The sequence below is a fragment of the Doryrhamphus excisus genome, chromosome 12 (genome assembly GCF_030265055.1).
Source record: "Doryrhamphus excisus isolate RoL2022-K1 chromosome 12, RoL_Dexc_1.0, whole genome shotgun sequence".
Lineage (NCBI taxonomy): Eukaryota > Metazoa > Chordata > Actinopteri > Syngnathiformes > Syngnathidae > Doryrhamphus > Doryrhamphus excisus.
This window is the reverse complement of record NC_080477.1, coordinates 13,607,457-13,624,787: the sequence shown is the minus strand read 5'-3', so window position 1 is coordinate 13,624,787 and position 17,331 is coordinate 13,607,457. Positions and strand designations below refer to the sequence as shown.

Here is a 17,331-nt window from a genome sequence, read left to right as displayed (position 1 = left end):
ATGAATCACCCCAAGTCGACTGACGTTCCACGGACCTCGCACAGGATGAAATGAGCAAAATAAATGAATGGATGCAGCCCTTCTAAATGTATGGCCTTTTAAATTTCATTTATTGATTTTTGTAAACATTTAACATACGTACATGTCTGCAAAAAGAAGCGATCCAAGTGCAACATCTGAGGCTGCTGGTCCTGACAGAGAGAGAAGTCCTCCAAATGCAAATGTATTATTGTTAGGCTTTTGTCCCAAACTTCCCTGTGTATGTAAAATGGAAATCATAGTGAATATGAAAAAAGTGAGTAAAGAGGAACAGAGGAACAGCGGAGTGCCAGGTGTTGCCATTTGAAATCAAAGCGCAAGCACACTTTATGTATTCTATTCAACATCACTTGAACCATTTTGTCAATTTAATCTTGTCGTTTCGCTCTCCTGATGTGTGGTTTTCCAGAGACACATCACAGGATCTCAGGATCACACTGGTATTTGAAGACACTTTGAGTCCCACTGAAAAGGGTCTTCTTAATTCCTTAAAGAAATTCATTTGAAAGCTCCAGTTGACAGCTAATCATCGTCTTCTTCATCCGAGTCCATCACCCTGCGCCTGTTGAACTGAGGAAAAAGTATTATGTGAAATTACAACCAAATTGTTGATATGGAAACAACTGTGTCATTTTAATGCTGTTTACTTTGACTGTTGTTTTTTTCTCTGTTTGCTGACTGACTTTTTCTAGGATCTCAACCAAGCCGGAATCTGAAATCTGGCAAAAGAGGAAAAACATGAACAATACTGTACAGTGGTTATACTAAACTTAACCAAGTTTGATTTGACATCCCAAAAACAAAAATCAGCAACATTTTTTTTTAAATCAAACTCAATACTAATTGGATGTGCAGATCAGATGCAGCTTTAAAGTGCTCATGCCGTAACATGTTATTTCCAACGTGAAAAATAATACTGAAAGGCATATTTTGTGTGTTTGCTCAAATATTGAACTACTTACCATATTTAAAAATTTTGGTCACTTCTTTCAGGTCTAACCGACTATCCCACCCGGAAGTTCCCACTCAATACGTACGTATACAACGTATTGTTGTTATTGTGCTCCAGTTTTCCATGTATTTCTATTGTTATATTATATATATTTTTTAAATATTATTTTATTATTGTGTTGAGGGCCTTTGCATGGCAGTGACTGACACGCTAGCTTGGCGACTAATGTGGTATCACTGCCATAAAATATATCATACTCCTCACAACACAATATTAGTGATTGTTATGATTATGTCGCTTTGCATGCGCGTTTGCACCTAGTTTCCAGTGTCACCCACAAGTATTCATGATGTGAATTGCTAGAAAATGATGTATTGTTGTCACTTGTCTTTCGAGCCTGTCTTACAGTTGTTCTCTCAATAAGTAGAAGTGTGTGGGTTTCATTTCCGGGCCAAAAAATCAGTTATTTTTCTTTCAATACATGGTTGGTCCCCCAAAGACAGCTGGGATAGGCTCTAGCATACCCGCAACACTAGTGGGGATAAGTGGCACAGAAAATGGATGGTTAAATGGATGGACAAAAAAAATCATTACAACACGGAAATAGAATAAATTCAAGTAACCTTCAAGGATCAGACATGATTTTTGTACCTTCCCTGTCAATGTTCCAAAGCGAGCCATTTGAATGAGATATTTCTCCACAACATCAGCCTTCTCCGGCTTCACCAAAGCAAGTCTGTTCACTGCAGGGAAAAGAACATTTGTGTTTGATCACTTCCAACAGCAATTAAATCAAACAAAACTTTTCCCGTTTTAGGTCAGTAAGGATCAGCTTTTTTTTTTTTAATGTTTTTTTCAAAGGCAAAAGTTCACATACATTTTTCCTAAATATTTGGTAGCATTGCCTTTAAATTGTATGACTTGGGTGAAGTGTTTTGGGTATACTTCCACAAGCTGAGTGGTGTAGTGCACTCAGGTTTGAAGCCCCCATTTTCGATGGGATTGAGATCAAGTCTTTGTAATGTCCACTCCAAAACATTGACTTTGTTTCCTTAATCTGAAAATTGCAGCCAAGGATGAACCAGACTTGCGGTGCACCACAATTCCTTTCCTGACATGTTTGCTGATTTCATTTGGTTTTCCCATATTGTCAAACAAGGGAGCCCTACCTTGAGGTGTGGCCTTAAAATTCATGCAAAGATTATGTCTCCAAATAACTTGAATGTTGTCATCATGTGGACTTTCCCACAAGATATTGTCGTCGTTTGACTTTGAAGGAAGTAATTAAAAAAAACCTGTAAAATATTCTCTCTCATAACTGCAGCAACTGACCTAAAACAGGAAAAGTTGAGTCTGGTTTAGTTTTAGAAGATAAATGGGTGCTTTTAGGCAGTGTATGTCAACTGCAAGCTGATTTAAGGCAGAACATCAACAATCTTAAAAAACATTTCTTGATTAACATTTCACTTCTAATCAAGAGAAGTCCCGTTCTACACTGTTGTGTGTGTAATTTGTTAAAAGATATCTGATTATAGAAAACACTTACATCTTGCACGAGCAGACTGGTCAAGAACTTGGGACAAGATAGAGTTCCTCATTTCAGCTTCTCTGTGGGAAGTAAAGCATAAAAGTTCAACCACCAACAGAGTAAATAAAGAAAAAAAGGACAACATACTTTTTCTACAGTAGTTTTGTACTTATGATGGCAATGTTGATAAATTACAACTTATTTCTCATAACTTTTCTCACATTTTCTTTTCAGTGTAGCCTAAATACACCTTTGCACTTGTATGTTGTATGTAACCAAATCTATCTTCTCACTCACCTTTGTTTGGATTCATCTGCTTGCTGATTCTTTGAGGGATCCTAACGCAACATGATGAAACACCAGACAATTAATTCAAGAATAACAAATAGTGTTACAACAGTCAAAAGAATTACAATTACATTACACAACAATACAATTCAGCCAACTGTGAAGAATCTATATTCAAGAGTTTACCTACTCTTACAAAATGGTAACCATATTTAAATGTAATGTATAAAGTGATGAGTATTATTGAATGTGTATGTGTGTACTGATCAAAAGCATTTTTATCTTAAGTGGGAGTAAACTAGTAGTTTAAGTAGTACACATTGAATACGGCGCTGTTCTGGCTGGTTACAAATGTTTTCAGTGATTATGTCCCCAAGTTGTAAAAGCACTCGTTAATTAAACAGACTGAACTGTAAATGAAGATGTTATATATATCCATGCCATTATGTATACAGTAATTGTACAGATGTATGCTACAACGATGTTACAATCCCACTACGAGTGGGGTGTGCACTGTCATGCCGACACAAAGCTAGCTAGTAACTGATAAACATTGGGTGAGTATCCTCATATTGAACCTTTACGTACATTACACATTTGTGAAAGGCAATTATTTCATATAGTACGCAATGAAATTTCCGATGTACGGTTCAGTTGATAAATTTTAGCCACAGAGTCTAACAACCGTTTTAGAGTCAGCATATCCTTATTAGGTGAGAGCTATAGGCTAACACGCTTCCAAAACACCAAGCTTCCTTACCCCCTGCTTTGCCTGGAGTTCTGCCATTCTTTGCCGCCTGATTGCCTCTAATTCGTCGCTCTCCATGTTTGTTATAAGTGGACTCAAATGATGGTGAATAAAACAAACGCTAAACTCGCATCACACAAGCAAGGCCCTAGGTGCCCAGCTAGCTCGCTAGCTCAAGGATGAGTAGTGGATTACCGATCGACCGATCAAACAGGCAAACCCTATCGAACACGGCTGGATCGGTCATCTTTGTGGGATGGCTTGTTTCAGTTTCAGTATGAATTCAGTGTGTTAGTGGATAAACGTTTCATCAACTTTTACTTAAGTTTTACTACATGGAAATCACATCTTGTCATTAGAAGACATTGCTAATTCCTTTGCCAAACATGGATACATGGTGTAATCTGGTACAAAACATTATTCATTTTCTACCACTTATCCTCACGATGGTCACGGGGGTGCTGGAGTCTATCTCAGCTGTCTTCGGCCGAGAGGTGAGGTACACCCTGTACTGGTCGCCAGCCAATCACAGGGCACATATGGACAAACAACCATTCACACTCACATTCATAACTATGGACAATTTGGAGTCGCCAATTAACCTAGCATGTTTTTGGAATGTGGGAGGAAACCGGAGTACCCGGAGAAAACCCACGCATGCACATGCAAACATACAAACTCCACACAGGGATTGCCCAGGGCGGTATTGAACTCGAGTCTCCTAGCTGTGAGGTCTGTGCGCTAACCACTCAACTGCCGTGCAGCAAGTACAAAACATTAAATACTGACATTTTGAAGTGTTAAGTTTAGAATGCCAAGAATAGAAAATACATTTTGTATACATTGTATGATGCGTGATAACCTCCTCTCGCCCGAAGACGGCTGGGATAGGCTCCAGCACCCCCGCGACCCTCGTGAGGATAGAAAATGAATGAATGAATACATTGTATGATTTAATATTATAAACAGTCGCCAGTCATCTCTTGTTCATACCTGTTAATTATAAATGAAATGAAATAAATGAATTGTTTTTATTGTTAAAGGAAAACTGCACTTATTCAAATTTTGCCCAACATCCACTATCCTATGTGCCTTATGTGTCTGTTTTATGTGCTAAGAATGTACGTAATGGGATACAATATTCCACATTTCTGTGCTGGTTATTGTGTGTAGCTGCTCTATAGTAGTCCACAACTCAATACAAATGGTCGAAAAATTAGCTTAATAGGTCCCCTTTAAGTGTATATGTCACTTATATTACAATGTCTTTTTACTAATAATAGGCCATAGTCTACTACGAAACAGTCTTAAAAGCCTCGATATAGCAATGGAGCGATAATTGAACTGCAAACAAGGCATGACTTCAATTCAATTCCAAATTGGCAATATAACAGTAAGAAGAAGAAAGAAAGAAATATCTTTATTCTCTCACATGTACAAAAAAGTATATGCATTTAACACATCCTCTTGAGGAGCATTGGCCAGCCATCCTATAGCGCCCTGGGACCGAATCCAGGTCACAGGTCAGCATCTTGGTCCGATAAGTCCACACATACATTAGCTTCCTCTGTAGGTACTGTATGAGAATTGGCTCAGGAGCAAAGGTATGTGGTACTTTTGGCTTGGGTTGTCTATAGTGAAGACAATCTGCAACAACACAAACACACACTTGAGCAATTACATTCAAAAGTGTATAGTTTGTGTGTAATAGTGTAATACTGTAATAGTCAAAAGAGCAAAAATATGTAGTATATTGCAACACATTTTCTCATATTTATTAAGTCGCATCCCACTTATAGAAGCAAACCGCCCCTTTACTGGTTACAGCTATCATACGTACATGAAAACATAATTAAGAAAGAAATGTGCTATTCATCTTGTCTCACCTCAACATAAGGGTAAAAGGAGGTCTCCCCTAAACTCTCCCAGTATGGTGCAGTTTCAAAACGCAGTTTGTACACACCAGACAGAAACATTTGTTGTGTGATGAGTCCGGGACAACGTCCATCTGCATTTGTGGTCCTGTTGAGACAGAAATGATAAATACTATATATTGAGTAGAACATTCAAAAACAACTATGTAACAACTATGAAAAGTTTTGGAACCACTGCATTTTTGGATATAGAGCTCAAACCACAAAGGTTGGTTTGAAGTGTGTTTTTGTTCAATGGTTTCTTCTCATACACCCAATTGGAGATTTTACCCAGTGATGATAATCATCCAGGTCTCAGATAAGGGATCCAGTCGATGCAGGCTGAGGGCCATGTTGGATCCTGGAACACCCTTGGCAGTATTCAACACATGTGTGGTCAAAGGACTTGAAGAAGTTGCCATTGCTCTGGTCTATAGACAGATAGAGATATGCACAGCCGGTTTGAACAGTGTTAAAATATAACTTCTATTTAAGTTTTGTGCTTACCTTATTTTCAGGAAAAATATGACCGTGGAGTTGTTGTAGCCTGAGCGCGCTCATAAGCACTGTTACTGTTACTGTTACTGACTGTTAACAGTCCAACTAAATAATGCAATTTAACAGCATTACGGTCATGCTGCTGCTCCTGCTCACATGTGTATGCTTACCCTTTTGTCAACACAGAACTGGTTGTGTAAGACCTCATTGCGCAACTGAGCTCCTCCACATATTTGCCTGCAGCACTTTGTACTTACAGCAGACGCTTCTGTGTCTGAAGCTCATGCAGATAAATTATGTCAAATGTACTGTATTTTAATACTGTATATGTACTGTATATAATATATATAGTATTTCTATGGTTAATGGTGTGCTCAAACTGCAAAATTACACCTACAGCTTTGGGCTTCAACAATGTTGATTATTGTAAACCATGCCACTGCAGTGATTGACTTCATTTGTCATGTACAGACATGTGCTGCCATTGGATCCCACAAGACGGTTCTGCTCTTAAGTAGTTTAATGTGCATTGGCTATGCTCTATTTTTACTCATGATTTAAACTGAGAGCATGCTTTACTGAATGAAACTTATTTTCTGTCCCACTCCCAACTCGTCTGTATATATATTTTAGATCAACAGCAACGTGCAAGGATACAGTAGATGTAATATAATGAAAAGTCCATCTATGTCTCCTTTACAATTACATAATCCAAAGCAGACCTACAAACCTGTGGGCCTTATGTTCTGCCCTCGCTGCCAAATTGTGTTAGGTCACTCCACCTCACACCACCCCCATCCCCTTTACACTAAATAACAAGATACAACACAGCACAATGTAAAATCCTATGTACAATATAAATTATTGTTGATCATTAATATTATTGACAACATTGAGACCATTTTTTCAGTAATTATATGGCATAATAATGCAAGTGTGTCATATCAACAGAAATAAACTTTAATTTCTCAAGATTTAATTGTCAATATGAATTTAACAGCGGCAGAGACTAATATCCAAGGTCCAACATGAAACTAATTTAACCAATGTGCAGAGTGAGCCCTCTTGTCATCCTGTAAAGAGAGGGTGAGAGAGGAAAACAAATACCCATGCATCTGTTGATTTATCCAGGCCAACAAAATGACCGACTTTGTTTTTTTTTTTTTAAATCATTTGATTAATCCATTTATCGATTATTGTGACAGTTGCATCCATCCATTCATTTTTTAGACCGGGTCGCAGGTATCCTGGAGCCTATCCCAGCTGACTTCGGGCAACAGGCGGAGTACACCCTGGACTGGTTGCCAGCCAAACAACCATTCACACTCACATTCATACCTATGGACAGATTGGAGTTGTCAATTAACCTTTTTGGAATGTGGGAGGAAACCGGAGTACCTGTAGAAAATGCACACACGCACCGCGAGAACATGCAAACTCCACACAGAGTTCACCAAGTGGAGATTCCAACACACGTCTTCCTGATCTCCTGACTGTGTGGCCTACATACTTGCCACTCGGGCATCGTGTGGCCCAAGAATAAACATATTATTGAAATTGAATTAGATGCTGCAATTGAGTCAGCATTAAAAAAACTGGCCCACATCCAAATGTCATTCCCACTGATATTGTACTTCATGCCATCATGTTTGCATCAATGAAATAAATAGACACTCCCATGAAATATCTAGTCAGTATGAAAATACCTTTACTAGTGACAATGAGTATTTCCACTTGGGTCATTTCAAGAATGCCAACAAAAACATGAAACACCAAAATGACTTATAATAACATTGTTTTGTAGGTTTCTTTTGAAAAACGTGAAACACTTGGTTAAGTTTACAATAATGCACAATATTACACACCGACCCAAGTTTTGCACAGCTTTGTGCCAACGCCTCGGTGGAAGAGAGTTGTAACGTTCTTATTCATACTAAGTACCGGTACTATAATGGCATACTAACACATACAAAATGATACAACTGCGCTCTCTCTTGGTCAAATAACAGAGTAACTGACCAATATTTATAATAGTACAGTACAGCTTAAATGTATGAAGTGACAGAATTGATTTCCATGTAAACTGTACATTCATACTGCATTCTGAAAATACTAAGATGTACTGTTAGTGAGGTTTACACATTATTTCAACAGCCTGTGCTTATTCAATATTCCTCATTCTGTTAAAACTGCAAAAGTGCAACCCTTTAAAACCTTTTTTTTGCTTGAGTAAAACACACTAGGCAGCAGAAACAGTCTTGCACTTTTAGCAATACATAAATAACCTTGTATGATCTCATCATTACATGTCATATTCAACTCTGTGATAATCAGTTTACATAAAGTTCTGATCAGGGGAGCCCAATTTGTCATTTGGATTAACCTCCTAAACACGCCAATATTTGGATTATTGCTGGAGCCTTTGTGTTCATGCAAATACACTGGTACAGTACAATAGGAATGCATATGGCCGCAGGATTCTGCCTCCAGATGTCCTTCACTGCTACTCAGGGAATAAGATTTAACTCCTTCCTGCTGGTCTCAGTATGAATACTTGTAGAATTGTATATTTTACAGAACCCAAACGGTACTCAATTTTACAGTTTCATTTGATATGTGTACTCCCAGTGGAGCTTAGAATAAAGATGTTGGCTTGATAGTTTGATCTTCTTCTTCAACGTTTGGCACTTCATTCTTGTCACGCTGTCTTCTTCAAGCCTCATATTTCCTCTTCGGGATCCGAGGTGTGACTGCTCATCTGTCACAGTGACAACACAGTGAAATAAATAAAACAAAGATCCTTCATGAAACTGCAAGCTTGTACATTGATTTCACATTCATAATGTCTCTTAATATCTTATAAGCTAGAGGTTTTCAAAGTGTGAGGCGAGCCTTCCTTCGGCGAAAACTTCAGAGAATATGAAACAGCTCAAGTAAAATAAAGAAAACCTTACTAAGGTAACTTTAGTTATGTCAAAGGCAACATCAGCTGATTTTTACTTCCTGCAGCGAGAGACTAGAAAGAAAGCATCTGGGGTGAGCAGAGTGTTCTACCAAATATGCTCCAGAGAGCCTATCCCAGCTGTCTTTGGGTGAGACAGCGGGGTACACCCTGGAGTGGTTGCCAGCCAATCACAGGGCACATATAGACAAACAACCATTCACACTCACATTCATACCTATGGATAATTTGGAGTCGCCAATTAACCTAGCATGTTTTTGGAATGTGGGAGGAAACCGGAGTACCCGGAGAAAACTGACACACGCACGGGGAGAACATGCAAACTCCACACAGAGATGCCCAAGCGGAGAATTGAACCCAGGGCTTAATCTCTACATTTTTCAACTGGTCTTCAGATTTTAATCAGGTCTGAATATTCTCTGAGAGCCCGCCGTGGTGTAGTGGTTTGCATTCTGGACTTTTGAGCAGATGCCTCTGGTTCAAATCTCCACTAGTAAGCATCATCGCTATTCGTCAGGATGGGCATCCGGAATTTAAAGGGCTCAAGCCAAAAATCAGTATCAGTGTGGCGACTCCATAATATGGAAAAAGCTGAAACAAACTGGACTGGATATTCTCTGTGGGAAGGTGTACTGTGCCACACTTAGAAACTCCCTGCTTTAAGTCACAAATAATGACAAACACAGCATATTTTAAGGAGATCAGAAACATCCGAATCGTGTGTTTACCATGTGGTGCTCATCATCAGGTCCCCTTTGGACAGAGCTCTCCCTGTGGATTTGATGGCGGGAGCTGGGTGGGGAGAGAGACGAGAGGGAATGTTCTGGACTGCTGGCATACAGCGAGCAAGGTGGACTTTCCTCCCGTAAAGGGGACCCTAGAAAACATCAGTGAAGACGTGTAAACGCACAAATATGGAGAAAAGCAGTCTGAAAGAGATACAGTTGTCCTTCAAGTGGTTCAAATTTCACAGCTTCTGGCTCCTCTCCTCACTCTCCTTTTGAAAAAAACATTATAGGGTTTCTCTAAAGAAATAGGTAACCACCCTCGTGAGGAAAAAGCGGTAGAAAATGAATGAATGAATGAATGTTTCTTAATTGACTATGGCTTTATATAAGTCAAGGAAAAATGCATATTTAAAATAAACATTTAAGCATAGAAATTGACCAAAAATACAAGATGTGAAATGTATTCTACACTGATCACTAGATGTCAGTAATGTCACATTGACATCTAGTGATCATCAGTGATCACACCAGGAAGTAGCTGTCCAGAAAAACCCCATGTAAATCTTGCCAATGCTAACATGTAATGTCTTATTTATTTCTAATATGTCTTATTATCTGTAATGTTGTCTACTTTATTAGGTAATATGAGTGTAATTGTGACTCCATGGTGAAGTTATTATTAATTATGTTCAAAAAAAATAAATTTCTTTGCCAATCAACCAATTATAAAACATCAGTATAAAACATCATGAATGATACATGGTATCATGTATCATGTATGGTACATTGTAATAATAAAGATAACAGTTCCTTTATTATTGGAAAAATACAAACAAATCAAGCAACATCCTAGAATGGATTCCGTTTACCTCAGCGGTTCTGCTGTACTACCTACAAACAAAACTTGTCTGTATTATAAAATTTTGTCTAGAAATAAAAAAAAATCTGATTAAACAGTAGGGTGGTGTCATGGCTGGTCCATCAATATTATTATAGCCCATTGAAATAAGTGAAAGGTGTGCGTTTTGAGCTCAAATTACTACATATTATTGGTTTAACATAGTGTAGGATAAGGATAATGTGAGTCTAATGAGTCAGCACAACTGTAAAAACACAAAAACAGCAGCAGCAGTTAATGATGCCATTAAATCAAGAAGTGCACCTTCACAACAGTCTCTTCATTAAAGAGACATGAAGGGTCTTTTTTCCCTTTGCAAGGAAATGACAAATTGTGATGTGTTGATGTGTTTGTGTTGTGTCTATATAGTGGTAAAGACGATTATCGCAGTAAAAGCTGTGTTTTAGTTTATGATTCTTTAAATCAACCAATTTCGTTGAGAAGAATGATGGCGAGCAAATTAAGTTGGCCACAAGGGGGAAGCAAGGGCCCTCACGTATACCACTGTGCTATTCCAATTTTGTTTTGTTTTGTTTTGTAGACCTCATCTGCCACAGTGCTTCCAACCACACTGTTTGTTCAGCATATTATTAAACTGTCATGAGTCCCCGTCTCCCCACTGCAATTGATATTGACCTTTTTCAACAATTTAAAATTCCTGACTGGAAGAAAATTGATTTGTCAGGTAAAAATCCCACTCTCACCCCTGCTCCCCTGCAGGCCCAATGTTAAATGATTTTGATCAGGCTTATGAGTAAGCGCCTGAAATGGAGCAGGAATCTGAAATATAGCATTTTGCTGGAGTCAGCCATGAAATGTTTTGGAGAACAGATGATGTATGGCTTGACCTCACACATTCCTCCATCGGCACAACAGTCTTTCTGAATGGGTTTCTCACCTTTGTGGTCAGTCTTGTGTGTGTCCATCCTGTCAAGACTGTCAAGCAGTCCATCGATCTGTGTCTTTATCAGAGTCAGCTCCTTTTTAATCACCTGCAACTCCTCCATGCCCACTGCAGACGGATAGGAAGCACCATGTGGTATGCATGTAAAAACACAGTAGAACCACTGAAACAGAGTATCTAAACGTTTCTATGAACATTCTGCATTCACTTTTCAATTAATGCAGGTTATGAGAATCGAATGAGATCCAACATAATGGTTGTATTTATAATGCTGCCTTTACAAACAGCGCTCAGTGCTGATTGAAGCTGTCATAGAGGTATTAATCAACAATATGTTTACTAAATAATCGTCTTAAATTACGCTGCTCACATGCTTGGTACTCACACTTAGATGTGGAGGAACTAGTAGAGTGTGCTCTGGAGCTTTTGGAGTGGGTTCTGTCCCGACTGCGTCTGTGCTTGGAGGACGAGTAGGACGAAGAGCGGGAGCGTTTGGACAGGCTGGGTCCCATTGAGGGCAGAGGAGACATGGATGCTGGGACACGCTGGTAGTCATATGCCCTGGCAGACATAAAAAATAATAGTTTTTCATAAATTTAAAAAAGTAGTATTGTACATACATCAAAATGTATATTACTCCTGACAACCACTACAAAAGATACTAATGGAGTTGGTCATTTTGGAAGACAGAAGGTGAAAAGCCTTACAAGCCTTCCTAGTATTGTTGTAAATAATTCTGAATACAGTTTCAGAAAAGTGTACTACACATGAGTAAAATACAATATAATTAAAATTAGGGGTGGGTGATATTTTTTATGTACCGGTATACTGGTAGAGATTCTTCTCAATTGACAACTGCATGCCACGGTGTATATACTATAGGATGAAGGAAATGCTGTCATCATGAGGAGTAGGAATGAATGTGTGCTGGGGTAGGCTCCCGCATTCCCGCAACCCTTGTGAGGATAAGTGGAATAGAAAAATGGATGGATTTTTTAATGGGTTGTTTCCAACAAAAGTAAAGAGTCATGTGTTCCAACTAGGGCTGTCAATCGATTAAAATATTTGATTGTGGTTAACCACACTTTTGTCATTAGTTAACTGGGAAGATTTGCTTTGTTTGGAGTCCGTTTTGGTTTAAGTCCGACCTTCTGGAACATATTAATGACATCCACCAAGACACCACTGTATATTAATTACCAACACAAAACTAACTATTTTAATCTGACAAAGTGAGATAACGAAAAACTACTATAGAATTCTAAAGAAGAAATTGTAGTTTGGTTCCATAAACATTTGTTTATATTTTACGTCCCGTGGCTTGTTTAATTCCTTCTCTCATGTGCTGGTATTACCCCCACCCAGTGGAGAACTCCATGTCTCTATCTGTCATTGAATGTAATTGGTTCTGCCAGAGCCAATCAATAGCTCACTACTAGGCCACGGGCACCGCTGACACCCTAAGAGACCAACTCTGTACTGGTTACGCAAAATTATTGGGTGTCTGCATATATGTTTTTCTTGCATTTAAAGCAGATTTCACCTAATCACGCATCTAGCCATAGTCACATGATCAAAGCCAAGCAGGATGGAAATGCAGAAAGTTAACACACGACTGTGGAAATGTGTCACTTGAGTATCCTCGCTTATAGGCTAACCTTGCATGATATTGTTGTTAAAATGCAACTGTATGTTAGCCCTGTATGCTAGTATTGCTAACATTTGTTTCTTTTGTCCCACTCCTTAAATGTGGTTGTTGTATGTGATATATGGCATATGACAAGTGCAGTTACAGTACATTCTATATGTAAGAAGTGGATAAAGTGCACGACAGTGCTTCTTGCTGTTATCAAACCCTCCCCTTCTCTCTTAAATTGCTGTTGTTTGCTTGCAACACAGTCCAGGTTAAACCTCTAAAATATATAATATGTATAATAAACCTCTAAAAAATCTCTATATAACTCTTGCAATACCAAAGACACATATATAACTTTGTATTCAAATGTCCCTTCAATGCGTAACCTCTTTATTTTTTACTTTCTGGTATATATATATTTATACGTCTTTGGTGGAGAATGAGTTAACTTGTGTTCGCTGCAAATTTCATTTCTGTAAAAACAACAGGTGTGTTCAAGTGCCGCCAAATAAAGTGCAGAATGTCACCGCTTCACTAAAAAACAATAACAGACAATTTAGAGTCTCGAATTAACTGCATGTTTTGGAATGTGAGAAGAATCTGAAGTAACTGGACAAAACACAGGCAGGCCGAAATTATTAAATTATAAATAGGTGAAAAGAAGTGAGCAGCATTGAGTCCTTTGCAGATCGTTTGTGCCAAGCCTGAAAACAGAAGGGAGGCGAGCAGTTTGCTTGGAGGACTTAATGTAGGTTTACTGATTGAGCTGTTAGCTAGTCAATCACTCACAGCTCTGAGAAGTGTTTTCTCTGCTTTTCCACTCTGATGTTCCCCGAAGCCTCTCTGCTGAGCCGAGAGAGCTCAGACAAACTATGCTCATCAGTGGCGAGCACACACACATACACGCAGACATGCTTCACTGTGTCACATCAGGATGAAGTGCATTAGGCTGCCAAAAATGTGTGAGATTAGAGGCTTTGAGCATTGTCCGTGTGTGGAGACACGGGGAGCAAAAGGCTCACAGGAGTTAGAGCCGTTAGCAGGGGCACACAGACAATGTGTTGTTACGCTGGCTCTGAAGTGTCATCGCGTAGAATGGAAGCTCAGACGATGAGAGGATTACAGAAAAGTATGTGTATGAGTGTGTGTGTTTGTCTCCATGGATTAGAACCCACGTGGAAAGCCGCTTTGTCAACTGAAGCCGTTATCTTTGTGTTTGAAAGACACTTTACCTTCATGTTGACGCAAGAGGACACTGGACAGTAACAGTTACCTCAGTCAATATCACCATACTGACATGCACTAACAAGAAATAACAGCGCAGAAATGCAAAGGCGTGCAGTTCCCGCAGTGCTTCCATGTCAAAATCTGCAAACACAGTAGATACACAAACACACACACATGCACAGAGCTGTCACTTATGCTAGCCAGCAGCATGGGGTAATCATGCACTATGTTAAAACAAATTGAAAATCAGTGGTGGGTGTTGCCTCCACCCGCCCCCAGCAAAGTCAAGAAAATGCAGAGCAAGGAAAACAGCAACAAGGAAAGTATGACAGTTAATACACAAAGCAACCGAGCAGCACTGCATGTGTGTGTGTGTGTGTGTGTGTGTGTAGACCTGGGGGATGTATGAAAGTCCCAGAGCAATTTCAGTTTAGGACCAACAATACAAAGTCACTATGTGGAGCAGCAATCTTTGAAACTACCTGCCACGCCGCAAGAAAAGATTAACAAACATTAACAACTGTAAATCAATAGGTCATTATTTTCATACAGATGATACACCTGGTCACAGCATCCCTACACCTGCACAAGCTCCAATGCATAAATATGGGGATGTATATAGTATATCCATATTAAGTCGTAAGTAAGTAAATAAATCGGAGTTTTGGTCCACATTGCCCAGCCCTGGTTGACACTTATTGACACTTCCGTAGTGTCAAAAGCACTTTGCCTTTGTCTGCCATTGAACAATCTGCAGAGCCATATAGCAATATGGTTAAACTCATTAATTCTTTCATTTTCTACCGCTTATCCTCACGAGGGTCATGGGGGTGCTGGAGCCTATCCCAGCTGGTACACCCAGCCAATCACAGGGCACATATAGACAAACAACCATACACACTCATATTGTATGGTTAAACAGATTTTTAAAAAATAGATTGAAATGCATACACTATATTTTTGTGCATGTTAGCTGTTGTTCAGGATGACTGACAGCTCGTAAAGCAGACGCTGACGGACAGCAGAGGCGCCTTCAACACACACACACACGCACACACACACACACACATCCAATCAGCTGTGTGACCTGCTTCCTGACAGTACCTGTCATAGTAGTCGTCGTAGCTGTCATAGTCCAGGTCCAGCTCAGTGCTGCAGGGAGGAAACAGACAGTAGAGGGTTAGTTAAATATTTGTCAAAAGTACACAAGATGCTCCCGCTGCCTGTGAATATTCTCATTCATTCAGGTCATTGTATTCTCAGTAGAAGACATTGCACCTCTCATCCAAGTTGGACACACACCAGCCAGACTAGATAGGACAGCTCTATAGTCTGAGAGCTTGGTACAAGATCCAATCTATTTATCCTCTAAGTGTCGGAACGTCTTCTAAGACAACCTCAACAGTCCAGTTGCGATCGATTGAATACACTGAGGATGCTCCCAATGTGTCAACATACTGCATTTTGAGTCACTTCATCTGGAAAGATTACAGTGTTCATGCAAGCTGAGTGGAAAAAATTCCAGTGGATTTGTTCTGCTGAAGCATCCAAGGTGGAAAATTCACATACTAGTACCGGTATATATTGTAACTGCCACCACATTACCTCCATGTGGGATGAGAGAAGCGACGAAGCAGAGAGAAAAGGGACACTAAGTCTGAGTGAGATTACATTGTGGCGTGTCAAACCTCAGCATTCCTACCTATTGCCTAATAATCCCTCATGTTGCACCCCTGCTGACTTTGTTTGTCCTGTTTTACTCAACCGGGGTGCTTTCTTCTGTTACCTACAATACCCACTTTCATCATTCTCCAATACTTGTAAGTTTAATGCCTCAATCATTTGTCAATGCATTTGGAGAATTTATTAACACTGTAACCTTCAATGCATACCTCCACCTAGACCAAAGAATTCTAAATTGATCTGTACTGAACAATAATGCCTCAAGTTTCTCAGGCAACAAACCATAAAGCTACAGCAGAGACATTATCAAACAACAGAAGCCGGTGATTTTTCCCAGCCTATGAACATACCAATAATAATATATCCATCCATCCATTTTCTATACCACTTATCCTCGCTAGAGTTGCGGCTATGCTGGAGCCTATCCCAGCTATCTTCAGGCGAGAAGCGGGGTACACCCTGGACTGGTTGAATAATAATATATATGATCAATAATCAAATAAAGGTACATATTAATTAATACACATGTATTGGCATGACAAAATATGATGATATGATGATCATATTCTCATAATTCATTCATTCATTCATTTTCTACCGCTTTTTCTCACAAGGGCGGCGAGGGGTGCTGGAGCCTATCCCAGCTATCTTCAGGCAAGAGGTGGGGTACACCCTGGACTGGTTGAATAATAATATATACGATCAATAATCAAATAAAGGTACATATTAATTAATACACATGTATTGGCATGACAAAATATGATGATATGATGATCATATTCTCATAATTCATCAATTTAAAAAAAGCACTTAAACTAGTGTTCTATGTGATGAAATGTTCAAAGCATTTACTCTATTATTTACTGAGAAATGAATGAAACTATAACATTACCAAAAATCTGGCTACACCAGAATTACAATTTAGAAGTCATAGAATAACAAAGCCTTAACCTTCTTATGGACGTGTATTTGAAGTACTCTAAAGATTGAGGTCTCTTGTATTTAAGATGTTCCTTTTGAATTATTGTACAAGGCATCAGTATGCTCCAAATGAAAATGTTATCCTTCTAATGGAAAGGTCTGCGATTGGCTGTCAACCAGTCCAGGGTATACCCCGCATCTAGCCCAAAATCAGTTGGGATAGGCTCCAGCATACCCCCTGGGATCCTTGTGAGGATGTTACAGCATGTTATAACAGTAAACTGGGGAAAAGTGTGTTATTTTTCAGGATGCTTCAACATATTTTGGGGAAGTAACACTCCTCCAGTAGCTGCCATCTGCTCATGGGCAGCTCAGGGGAGGCAGACAATCGCTCAGTGGAAGACAA

General features: G+C 39.2%; 3 protein-coding genes across 3 annotated transcripts in view; all 3 read right to left on the bottom strand.

Moving 5' to 3' along the window:
• Nucleotides 1–76: 76 nt before the first annotated feature.
• Nucleotides 77–3,752, bottom strand: pdcd5 (programmed cell death 5). The gene is made up of 6 exons (XM_058089639.1): nt 3,568–3,752; nt 2,817–2,857; nt 2,538–2,599; nt 1,643–1,734; nt 687–758; nt 77–609 (listed from the first exon to the last, which is right to left on the bottom strand). Exons 1-6 carry the CDS (start codon nt 3,631–3,633, stop codon nt 562–564), a joined length of 381 nt encoding a protein of 126 aa, XP_057945622.1. The 5' UTR covers nt 3,634–3,752; the 3' UTR covers nt 77–561.
• Nucleotides 3,753–4,959: 1,207 nt separating this feature from the next.
• On the bottom strand, nt 4,960–6,144 carry uraha (urate (5-hydroxyiso-) hydrolase a). The gene is made up of 4 exons (XM_058089244.1): nt 5,976–6,144; nt 5,760–5,899; nt 5,442–5,577; nt 4,960–5,202 (listed from the first exon to the last, which is right to left on the bottom strand). The coding sequence occupies exons 1-4, from the start codon at nt 6,027–6,029 to the stop codon at nt 5,113–5,115; spliced, it is 420 nt and encodes a 139-aa protein (XP_057945227.1). The 5' UTR covers nt 6,030–6,144; the 3' UTR covers nt 4,960–5,112.
• Nucleotides 6,145–7,652: 1,508 nt separating this feature from the next.
• The window catches only part of LOC131139818 (heterogeneous nuclear ribonucleoprotein C-like), a 36,228-nt gene continuing 26,549 nt past the window's right edge, over nt 7,653–17,331 (bottom strand). The window contains exons 3-7 of the mRNA XM_058089722.1: nt 15,426–15,473; nt 11,844–12,019; nt 11,453–11,566; nt 9,657–9,805; nt 7,653–8,724 (exon numbers count right to left, since the gene is read on the bottom strand). Coding sequence (XP_057945705.1) covers nt 8,686–8,724; nt 9,657–9,805; nt 11,453–11,566; nt 11,844–12,019; nt 15,426–15,473 — 526 coding nt within the window. The 3' untranslated portion in view covers nt 7,653–8,685. The remainder of the gene's footprint in view (nt 8,725–9,656; nt 9,806–11,452; nt 11,567–11,843; nt 12,020–15,425; nt 15,474–17,331) is intronic.

What these genes read in the sequence shown, in the direction of transcription:
- pdcd5 (XM_058089639.1), bottom strand. Translation starts at nt 3,633, where the DNA reads ATGGAGAGCGACGAATTAGAGGCAATCAGGCGGCAAAGAATGGCAGAA. An exon ending in GCAGATGAATCCAAACAAAG is followed by an intron (nt 2,600 to 2,816) that starts GTGAGTGAGAAG and finishes TACTTCCCACAG; the next exon opens with AGAAGCTGAAATGAGGAACT. An exon ending in CCAGTCTGCTCGTGCAAGAT is followed by an intron (nt 1,735 to 2,537) that starts GTAAGTGTTTTC and finishes TTTTCCCTGCAG; the next exon opens with TGAACAGACTTGCTTTGGTG.
- uraha (XM_058089244.1), bottom strand. Translation starts at nt 6,029, where the DNA reads ATGAGCGCGCTCAGGCTACAACAACTCCACGGTCATATTTTTCCTGAA. An exon ending in ATATTTTTCCTGAAAATAAG is followed by an intron (nt 5,900 to 5,975) that starts GTAAGCACAAAA and finishes ATCTGTCTATAG; the next exon opens with ACCAGAGCAATGGCAACTTC. An exon ending in TGGATGATTATCATCACTGG is followed by an intron (nt 5,578 to 5,759) that starts GTAAAATCTCCA and finishes CTGTCTCAACAG; the next exon opens with GACCACAAATGCAGATGGAC.